This window comes from Aulostomus chinensis, chromosome 9 (genome assembly GCF_037954235.1).
Source record: "Aulostomus chinensis isolate RoL2024-O1b breed Wild chromosome 9, RoL_Achi_v1.0, whole genome shotgun sequence".
Taxonomy (NCBI): domain Eukaryota; kingdom Metazoa; phylum Chordata; class Actinopteri; order Syngnathiformes; family Aulostomidae; genus Aulostomus; species Aulostomus chinensis.
The window spans coordinates 5868853-5880380 of record NC_141328.1 but is presented as its reverse complement, the minus strand read 5'-3'; the positions used below and the strand labels follow the sequence as shown (position 1 = coordinate 5880380).

At 41.1% G+C, this 11528-nt stretch overlaps 1 protein-coding gene across 1 annotated transcript; it reads left to right on the top strand.

Annotated features, from left to right (window-relative positions):
* The first annotated feature begins 1079 nt into the window (after positions 1-1079).
* Positions 1080-11236, top strand: LOC147255557 (oxysterol-binding protein-related protein 2-like). Its single transcript, XM_086213340.1, has 14 exons — positions 1080-1161; positions 1465-1601; positions 1691-1802; positions 2692-2767; positions 3235-3369; positions 3458-3555; positions 4612-4794; positions 5073-5180; positions 5268-5357; positions 5464-5590; positions 7143-7262; positions 8188-8311; positions 8750-8840; positions 9095-11236. Exons 2-14 carry the CDS (start codon positions 1565-1567, stop codon positions 9195-9197), a joined length of 1404 nt encoding a protein of 467 aa, XP_086069466.1. The 5' UTR covers positions 1080-1161; positions 1465-1564; the 3' UTR covers positions 9198-11236.
* Positions 11237-11528: the final 292 nt, after the last annotated feature.

Sequence of the window (11528 nt, the reverse complement as noted above, 5' to 3'; positions counted from 1 at the left end):
TGACATCGAGATGCTCATGAATATATGTCTATTATATTGTATTGTGTTGTGTTTGTGTAAAATTATTGAAATAGTTTTACATGAAAAAGGATTAAGCAAGTAAATAACAGCAAAGTGCAAGCACAACTATACAAAAGAACCTTCAGGATGGCAGTGGAAAGTATGTAGGGGTATTTTTTACTGAAGTACAGAACTTAAGTGCAAAGTCCAGCTATTTCTACTTTACTTGTGTGTTTGCATTTAATGGGATTTTTGTGCCTTTTTGAAATTTATCTCAGCCCATTAATTACTTTAATGATTTTTTTTTTGCATAAAACACTCCAAATCTGATAAAGATGACCTTATACTTTCATAGTCCTTCACCATCAAAGTAGATAATCAGAGGAGCAACACTTTCACCTGAGCCTTAGAGGTCAATAGTTCTTGGGTTGAAGATTTCCAAGCACTGAAATACAAAAAAAAAAAAAACATTGTGTAAAATGAATATGAAAGGAGGCGGCACAGTGGTTCAGTGGTCAGCACTGTTGCCTCACAGCAAGAAGGTTGCGGATTTGAGTCCCGGCTCCGGCACAGGATCTTTCTGTGTGGAGTCTCATGTTCTCCCTGTGCCTGCATGGGTTCTCTCTGGTACTCCAGCTTCCTCCCACAGTCCAAAGACATCAAGAGGGGACGAGGCTGATTGATACTCTAAATTGACCGTAGGTGTGACTGTGAGTGTGAACGGTTGTCCCCCCCCCCCCCCCCAACCCTGAACAGGAAAAGTGGTAGAAGATGGATGGATGTTTTAGGTGAACCACTGAATTTTAAGGGCATTATTATTAGTGTATATGGTATTTTACAAACTTAATAGTGTTAGCTATTACGCCATTGAAAACCTTTGTTCATAATAACGTACAAAACTACATATTGATTAAGCCAAAATTGGAGGAGCCACTTCAATCCAACGTGTGGTAAAGCACTTTTCATGTTCCCACTTGTTTTTGTGTTGTCAAGAGCTGCTGGACCGCTCATCCTTTAGCTTGCGTTCCACGACTGGGCCTTGATTGGCTAACGTACCTGTCAATCATAATGTCCTTGCCGCCCACTTCCGCCCAGCTTCAGCGGCTGAAATCCCTTCGATTGTTTATGTTGCCAGATCAGTAATCTGACCTTAATTCACAGGTATATCTAATTTAAGTGCTTTAAATCTTCACGTCACGCTCTGTGTAGCCAGTTGTTTGTTAGTGACGGTGTTGGTAACGTTAGCTAATCTCTGCTGCACTCTCCAACAAATGTTTTAACTAAGGAGCAGCGTTGCTAATGGCTAGCAAATTAGCAAGTCCGATCGCTAACTGTTAGCCGAGGCTCTTTGGGAGATCCGTGCTGCTGAATGCAAGCTAGGAAGCTGTTATTTCTCATTCGTTTGGCTTCAACCGCCGCCGCCTGCTACCTGCTCGCGGTGACAAGGTGTGTGTTCTGTTGCAGGTGGTGTGTTTGGATGTCTGTGGTGCTCGGAGAGGCTGCAGCGACAGGCCGGTGCTGGAAACATGACTTCTGAGTAGCGCAGTTACTTTCTCTGCTCAGTATGAACAGCGAAGAGGAGTTTTACGACGCCGAGACAGGTGAGACGACCCGAATACTCTTGCTTTTTGTGCTCAAATTAAGGAGGACAGTCTAACCCTAACCTTCTTTCGTTTCTTTCCCTCCTCAGGTCTTGAGTCTGATGATTCCTGCGAGGTCAGTTTTAAGGATGCCCTGGTGTTTGATAGCAAGCAGGTGACCGATGGTTCCGCTGCACAGGAGAACGGAGTGTGGGAGCGCAGGTGAGGATGCAGAGGTTGTTTGGCATGAATATATATGCATGTATGTGAGCACATGGGTGTTAATATGAGGAGGGTCCCATCATGCACAGTTTTTATAATATTTGCTGGTAAACACCTCCACTGCAGAATGTTTCGAGGTGCATCTTCTCACTTCCATGAATGGGGCTGGCCTTTCCCTTTTTATTTATTTGTCCTTATATGTCAGAGATATTTTCACCTGTGCTTTTCTTTATTGTTAATATTTTACCATTAGTTACTATTAGTTGCTGACTAAATTATTGAATGGCTCCACAGTATGATATACATTACAATACATAGGTCACAATACGGTTTTATCACTTTCTACTGCAATGTGACACAATGTCATTGCTGTAACATACACAATTGAATGAAAACTTAAGGATAAATTCGAAAATACCATTTGCTGCATACATCAGGGTAGTCTGAAATTAAAAAATCTATGGAGAAATTGAGTATCAACTGTGTCATTAAAAAAATTAAGTATATTAGAACAATTGCAAAGGTGTAACTACCACACTGTGACTGAATCCAGTAAGTTTAGCTGCCATTTCATCGAATTGGAAAAAAAAAGGACAGTGTATGTCTGACTGAGGAGCAACAACCTGAACATAGCTGCTGTAACATACATGGCTCACACTGTGAGTTTATGATGATTTGTTGCATCGCAATATTGACACTAGGAGCTGGAATGTCCGTACAGTGGCGTGAAAAAAATGTTAGTTAAATATTGCCTCATCACTTTTAATTGGAAGACTCTCATGATAAACATCTGGATTTTAATGTTGTATTGGTTGTGTCATTATGTGCTGCCATCATTTTTGTTCACTAAGATGTGTTGTGGATCTGACGTGGTCTAAATGTCTCCCAGGAAAACACTGCCTGCTGAAATGATCTCCAGAAATAATTTCAGTGTGTGGAGTATACTGAAGAAATGCATCGGCATGGTGAGTCCCACCTAATTCCTAACCAAAGCTCAGATTCTGTGCAGCTTCTCCCTCATTCATCATCTGAGGTTCTAATATCAGATGAGGTACATACAAACTGTAGTCTCACTCTGGGCCACTGTGACAAATTTTGTTTGAATAATTGATGGCTTAAATGTTTCATCTTTAATTTTACTGCTGCAATATGAGTCATGACAGAAGGCTTGGCTGTTTTTTTCTGCTCAACTGGCTATAATTGGTTTGGGAAATGAACCAAAATAGATCAGAGTAACATCTGAATATGGTAGACACACAACACATGTTTCTGTCACTGCTGCACTTTCAAAGCCGGCTGTGTGTTACTGTTCAGTAAAAGCAATGTGATACAGGAGCTGTATGAGCAAATATTCAGTTTTGAGTCACACTTCATCTGATATAAAAATTTGCGGACTACGTAATTTATCCGAAGTTTTGTTTTGAATCTGCAGGAGCTGTCCAAAATAGCAATGCCGGTTGTGTTCAATGAGCCACTGAGCTTTCTCCAGAGAATTTCGGAGTACATGGAACATACTCACCTCATCCACAAAGCCTGCAGTTTGTCTGACTCCATAGACCGCATGCAGGTAGCGTGAACAAGCGGTGATTGTGTCAGATTTCTTTCAGATCTGTGTCAGCATTACTCCACTTCATCTCAACTTTCTTTGTGTCCAGGTTGTTGCTGCGTTTGCTGTTTCAGCTGTAGCATCTCAATGGGAAAGGACTGGAAAGCCATTTAATCCATTACTGGGGGAGACATATGAACTCACAAGGTACCACAGAAGGCCGTCGCCTCCCTATGTTTAAACTGCTTAATTGTGTAGAGACTGAGTGCATTTTAGACCCACCTACATTGGAGGGGATAACAATCCATTGACTCTGCAGTAAGTGAAGATCTAATTGTCAAACCTGTCTGCTAGCAAAAAAAAAAGTTAAATGCTTAAAAGCTGCTGTGTGCTGGTATGCACTTCCAGCGGGAAGAGGACCTCAAAATGAAGATTTTACAAGCTGCTGAGCAGAAAAGGTGATCCTTTAAGAGAAAGTATGGCAGATACCTGCATAAATATGACACAGTATGACAACTGTTTGACTCTGATCAATGTCACAACATAGTCAAATTTTAGTTCAAGACAGGATGCAGGAATGGGTCACAGTCCACACTACGACAACAAGTGCCAATGGAGGTTTACACATCACAAGATCACTCACCACAAGTCCCTGTTGAGGCACTGGTCTCCAAACAGAGTTTTGTTGCATGCAAAAATTAATGTACCGAAACACAGATAATCAGTCCCCCTCCCCCACCAAAAAAGGATTAAAAAAACAGGTGAATGGAATGGATTGGAATCTTGTATGCAAGTGCTAAAATTTATATCATCTTTCCAAAGGTGTTAACTGTTTTCAGCTGGTAACCTCTGGGTGGAATGCTCATACAGAAACGACAGTTCCCATTCTCGTAGAGGTGCCCCTCTCGAAGGTGTCCCCTCATGTGGTGTCTCATTGACTCTTTTGGCTGAAGCTTGTCCTCGATTTGAAATCTGGCGTGTGCTTTGAAGTATTGGCAATCAGCCTGGTGCTACTTTCAGTAGAGCTTTTACACCTGAATGGAACAAAAGCTCTTTATGAATGCGGTCCAATTAGCTTGCTAATAACATATTATAATATATCAGTTGACTACAGGCCTGTAGTGTTCAGTGTTTCAGCCCCCGGTTGTTTGTCATGGGTTCTGACTGTTTCCCTCTCCAGTGTGTGTGGTTTTCAGATGATGTGTTTGACTCTGTCTATTAGAGATGATAAAACTGTTCACTTATGTGAGTTTCATTTCAAAGAGAGGACGACGGCTACAGATTGATCTCGGAGCAGGTGAGCCACCACCCGCCTGTCAGTGCCTTCCACGCTCAGTCCCTGAAACAAGAGTTCGAGTTTCATGGCTCCATTTACCCAAAACTCAAGTTCTGGGGCAAAAGTGTAGAGGCTGAGCCCAAAGGCACCATGACACTGGAGTTACTAAAGTGAGTAATTGTGTTTGTGTGTCTGGAGAGAGTTCTGCATGCTCTCGCTCATTGGATTTATTGTATTATAAGCTGCATTTGATTGCTTTAAGAATGTGTTTGATCTCTCTGCATGTGGTTATGCTTTGAATGTTCTCTCTGCTGCACAAAGATGAGTGATTCTGTGAATGCTTTGTTTGCTTTCTTGCTCGATCAGATATTTCTGCGCCTCGTCCTCAGACCGGCGAACACTCACGAGAGCTAAATGAAAATCTTAAGATGCTGTGAATTTCTTGCAGACATAAAGAGGCATACACATGGACAAACCCAATGTGCTGCGTGCATAACATCATCTTAGGGAAACTTTGGATTGAGCAGTACGGGACAGTGGAAATAGTAAATCACAGGTATAATTACAAACCATTCATTGTGATATTTAAAGCGCTCACATCACCGATTATTGATTGACATTTATTTTGCATTTAATTGATCAGCACGGGAGATAAGTGTGTGTTGAACTTCAAACCGTGCGGCATGTTTGGGAAAGAGCTGCACAAAGTAGAAGGTCATATCCAGGATAAAAGGTAAGAATGCAGCGCTGTTTGCAGCGGTGGCTGTGAAGATCTCCTTTAGTCCCATTGTGTTTCATTTTGTCATCAATTGAGCAGCATGTCTTTACTGTTGAACCAGTAAGAAGAAGCAGCGTGTTATTTATGGCAAGTGGACGGAGTGCATGTACAGCGTGGACCCCAAGGTTTATGAAGCACACAAGAAGTTGGATAAGAAGACAGGAGGGGAGTCGAAGAAACTGAAGCAGGTGAGTCGGTGATGTTGCTTGAACGAACCATCTTTAATGGTTTTGCTTTAATCAAGCGTCTCAGCATTGATCCTAATATTCTATGTGGATACAGATTCAAAGCATCAAAAGCTACTCATGTATTTTTTTTTCTTCCCAACAGCTGAAAAAAGGTCTTTTTGATTGTTTATTGTCAGGGAATTCGATAAAACAATTCAGCCACGACCTGCCAAGTGATTAGAACAGTCTTCGTCTCCAATTAAACCCAGATTACCTGCAAAAGTCCATCTTTTTTGATATCATCCATCCTTTCACCATTTTTTAAGATACCCTGCTAACAATCAGAGAGACACACGCACACACCAGTGAACACAAACTCAGAATAAGAAACCCTGCGGTGTCAGAACAGAAAATTATTCATGAATTTTCCTCCTCCGCCGACACGTCCAGGACGAGACTTACTGAGTTACCCTCTGCTACTTAAAGAACTCTTTGAGTCAGTAAACACAGCACATGACAGCAGGGGTGGCTCTACACCACAGCTTCTACTCCAACTCTGACACATGCTCTGTACATATTAGGAAACGGCCACAATTATTGTCAACAACATGGGAGATGTGGTTTCCTATGATGTCAACAAAAAAAAGAGAAAATAAAACTTAAACATAAAGCTCGGATTTACACTTTGGTTTGATCTACCTATGTTTCCCGACACAACAGAGCTTAACAGTTAGGCTACGTCAAACTTAATGCAGATGATCAAACCCAACCAAACTGCATTCAGAAAACTTTTGTTTTTCTTCAAGAGGTGACAAGACCGTATAATTTGACATTGTGTTTTCAATGCTTCGACATCATTTTAATGTTTTTTGTGTGTTTGGTTGTTTTGTTGCTTTTTTATTGCCATAAAATAGCACAGCAAAATGTAAGTTGGAAGTTTCTGTGATGCAGGCACAGGTCGTGGACACACACACCACTTTCATTAACCTAGAGAAATACGTCTCCTGTTTCAGGAGATTATAATGATGATAACTGAGTGTGAAATTTCAGATTTTTCACTTTTGTCTTTAGATGTAATCAGTCGAAGAGAAAATGTCATGCATCTAAGATTTTTTTCTGCCCCCCACCACCCCACCCTCGATATCTTTTCTGTGACACTTGATAAATCCAGGCTCTGATCTAGACGACCTGCTGCCCACAGTTGTTGTCACGTTTGTCTTTGACATGTTTCATTTGTCTTTTACATGAAGTAACAGTGAATTTTCTCTCAAACGGTATCTTTTCTTTCACGATAACGTGCAGTGGCGTTAGTAGCAGGTAAGGTAAAAGTGTATTTGGTATCTGTAGTGTGCTACGGCTGTTGTCTAGTTGGAGTTATGTTCAAAGTGTAGTGTATGATTAGATCATTGCCAGCACTACTCCATAATGTCTTGCAATGACATGCATTGTTGCTTGTTGAAGTTGTGGCAACTAGTTCTGTGAACACCTGTTTGCATACGGACTGTAACTGTACATAGTCTGAGGCCGAGCTGGCGCTTACACGCCTGATGATGTCATGTGTTTGTGTGTGTAGGAACACAGTTGTGAAGAGGAAGAGTTGGATGAGATGCCAGAAGTTCAAGAGACTGTGACTGTGATACCAGGAAGTGCCTTACTGTGGAGGATAACGCCACGGCCCGCTCACTCAGCACAGGTCAGTATCGCTGCTGTCCTCGTGAAGTGATTTGGTGTCCGTACACACTTGCTGGCTCTGATCGACTGACTTGGCACGTTAGCTCAGCACGGCACGTGTTAGCATCTCATTACAAAACAACCTGCTTGACATCACGTCTACGACGCGTGTCTCAAGTCCTTGGCTGCTTTTACATGGACAGCAATATTCTGATATTAACCTAGTTAAGGGAGCATTCTGAGTAATGCTGCCTTCGATTTACCTCAGAACCCAGAGGTTGTTACTAGGAGTGATGTCACACCAGAGTTGACAGGGTTGTAGTTGAAATATCCAACCAGGAACTCATAAATTCTGTCTTCCGGCTTCAAGACACGTCGATTTAATCAGGATTTTGTAACAAACCTAAGGTGAGGAAGGTTGCAGTTAAAGTAAGTAATAATCCTTTTAAGACGTGTTATTTAAGTGCAGTGTAGATGGGAAACTTCCTTTGCTCTGCATTTTACAGTCTGTGAAGTAACTGAAAAAATGGATTTTATGTCTTTAATTTTCAACAATAGAATGCCCCTCAAAGCAAAGAGGAAATGTGAAGATGAAGAGGAAAAGTCAAGTTCAAACAGGGTTGCTGGAGAGAGTGAGCCAACCATATTGTCAAACAGCACAAGTACAAATCCACCTCCGCTCTTGTCAGATGGAGCTAGAAATCCAAGTCCAGTGTTTAATTCATCATTTTATTAAGTACTTGATTATCAGGGCGGATCGGCCCTTTAAAGCAGAAATGAGGATCAATCAGTACATCAGTTTACATTTTTGAAACACGTGACCGTTCCAAAAGTTGTCAAACACAGAAGGATTCATCAGCAACTTGTCGTCTGCAAACTGAAACCTGCATTTCAGCAAGCAGAGATTTGAGTCGTTACCATCCCCTGCTGTGTTTCCTCCTGTGTAGATGTATAACTTCACTAGCTTTGCCATGACACTAAACGAGCTGGAGCCCGGCATGGAGCGACTACTGGCGCCGACAGACTGCCGGCTGAGGCCCGACATCAGAGCCATGGAGAATGGAGACATAGGTAACGCAGACTTCTCACACATCCAGGCTAAATCTGAGATGCCTACGATAGTTTGCTCATCGATATATTTCAAGATAAGTCATCCATGATTCATTGTGATATTTGCGTTACTGAGGAAGGGAATGATCTCTACAAAACAGGAACTGTGTATTTTTATGTGATATGTTAAAGTATCTGACGACTGAGGTGAAAATGCTGTCCATGCAGGTGCATCATCTTAGCGTAGAGCCTCTTGAACACACAGGTATGATACAGTTGCCAAAATATTGGACAACCTGGCAGCAGGTAACTGAATGAAAGTATCAATAATTGAGGCCAGTGACAGGAGAATGTATCGTGCTGTATTGCAGTATTGAGATTTTGTTCCCATCCCTCCATCATCAGGACGCTCATGGGATTCTCTCATTTCTTCTTCATTCATGATTTTGTGTTTTACAGATGGTGCAAGCACAGAGAAAGAACGCCTGGAGGAGAAACAGAGGGCTGCACGCAGAGAGCGATCTAAGGATGACGAGGAGTGGTCCACCAGGTAGGTGTTGGGGTGTGTGTGTGCGCGCCTCAGGGTTGTCGTTATCTCTTTCTGAAAAAATCCTCTCATCACCCAGTAAAATTATAAGTGGCGTTAACATAAAATGCATCATTCTGCAGAGCCAAGTAAGGTTCACCTCCACGTATTTGCCTATTCTATTTATTAATGATGTAACAACTCCCACTAAGCCAGTTCAACACAGAACAAGTTCAGACAAGCTCCTGCAGGACTGACTGGTTCTTGTGTGTCTTCAGGTGGTTCCAGCTGGGTACGAACCCTCATACAGGAGCGGAGGACTGGCTCTACACAGGCGGATACTTTGACAGGAATTACACTGACTGTCCCAACATCTATTGACACAAGAGGTGCTGCTCAGCATGAAAACCTCTTTTCTGATAGGATTCACTTATATTTCTCCAAGATTTGTGTCTTTTCGTGACGTTCTGGACACTCACGGTACCGTTTCTGTCTTTGAATAGATATGAATTAAAATGTTATCCAGCAGTTTTATCATTTAATTGACTGTGAATGTTGTCCACAGGAGGAGCTGAGGAGAATTTTTTTAGTTTACTTACCGTAGATGCTGATAACACATCGACCATCTTCACCCTTTTTCATTACGATGGTAGCCCATGTGTGTGTTACACTCCTGTTGAGGGCTTTAAACTCATCACCTTTCATCTCCAGAGTGATGCTCGGACTTCTAGAACAGAGGTTCTCAAACCGTTTTGTCTCCTCGACCTCCGCCCAGTTGACATTTGTAGAGGTTTTTCCTAACGGGGGACCCTCATCTCCAGAGACATGTTGACGGTCAGATGCTTGTCAGAAGTAACCAAACACAATAAATCTGTTCCGTCATCACCGATTTATCTTGAGACATCAATTAATGATTGGATGATTTCGTCATCCTACTTTTATATATTTTTTAAATATCATATTTTAACCTTTTCTAACTGTCCAGTAAAAATCCCTTTTCTTCCTGTTTTTTTTAACAAAAAAAAAATTGTAATTTTTTTTTGTTGATCATCAAGTTACCCAAAGTTACATAATGATAGGCCTGAAAATGAGCAAGAACTTATTTATAAGATTAGCAAAACAATACCTAAAAATTGTCATTAAGTCATTTAGATATCAGATATTTCCTAGAAAATTTGCAAGAAATTCAACTGTATTTCTAATTATTAGCGTCATATATTTAAAGGTCATTGGCGATAACTCAGATTTTCTTGTGTTAAAATGCTCGTGACAGACATCGAGGGGCATTTAAATAGCATTTAAACAAACGTGATATTGAACCACCCTGGCCCTGGAACCCCACATTGAGAACCCCTGTTCTAGAGGACATATTTACAGTTTTATTTCAGGTACTCACCCGCAATGTTGCATGTAGACTCACCACACACTTCTGTCAAGTTGCATTCAAATATCAGGGGTTATTAAACACATCTGCTACTTTTCTGAAATCTGTTTTGACAATAGATGTTTATTTTAATCCCTCACAAGCATTTTTTTTCTCCTGTGAATAGAGATATGCAGTAGAAATGGAAGCTGCTTATAACCATGTTTACTTGCACAGTAACAGACATCGTTGCTACATTATTATTGTTATTCGCTGTAACATAGATTCTGTGTGGAATATTTGGTGTACGCATGGCCACCGAGCTGATAATTTACAGAAGTTAAAGCCATAAAATGTCTTCTGCACTGAGAAAAATACTGTAAATGTATTCATATAGAACTTTACAGCAAAGGGATACAGAGCATTTTGGTTTCAAGAGAAAGCTGTGACTATTATTATCATTATCATTATTGTTATCCGCCTTTTTACACACGAACCATTGAGTCAAATTCGAGTCATTTCTCCACCAGCCAAAGCCGTGTTTTCACCCAGTTTCAGCAAATAACCCTGTTGACGTCATAAACCTATGCAAACGGATCCATCCAGTCTGCCCTCCTGAAATGTGAACAGTACTTTAAAACACTGAATTCCTCTCATGCTAGTAGCCAATGCGTGATGACGCACTGCAGAGTCACCAGTAAATGAATGTTGTGTGCTGATGGTTTATTCAGAGTAGAGGAGTTTCTTTTTTGTTTGTGAGCACTAACATTGCATAAAACTGCACAATTGAACCCTCACTGTCCTATGCACATGTTGTATCGTGAAATCTCCGACACGTTCGCCCGGCTGCTCTCTGAATTCAAAGCACTTTCGACGACGGCGGGACAGATAGGCTGGTTTCTTCTGATCTCATACTCTCCACCCTCCTGTCATCAAGTCTAGACTCCGTTTGAAAATGTTTACATTGTATGTTCAGTCTTTTCTTCCCTCTTCATAACATACAGTACACTTCCATATGCAAATGAGGCATATTTAAGTAATAAATTATGGACTATTAAAATGAGCAGACGTGTCGTGAGTGATTTCCTTTCTCCACATCACGAAGCTGTCGTCAAATCACACCAAAGCACAATATTTGTTGAATGCTTAGATACTGAAATAAAAATAAACTGATTGTTGTGGTGCTGCAGCTACGTTCTACCGACACATTATACTCGGGTTTGTGACAACATCTTTATAAAAGGGTTTTCAATGAAAATGAGAATAATGATGTAAAAATTTAAGATTCCCATTCCCAGGTCTTATTGTCATGCAAACCTCAAAACAATCGCAGTTAGATTTTTTTTTTT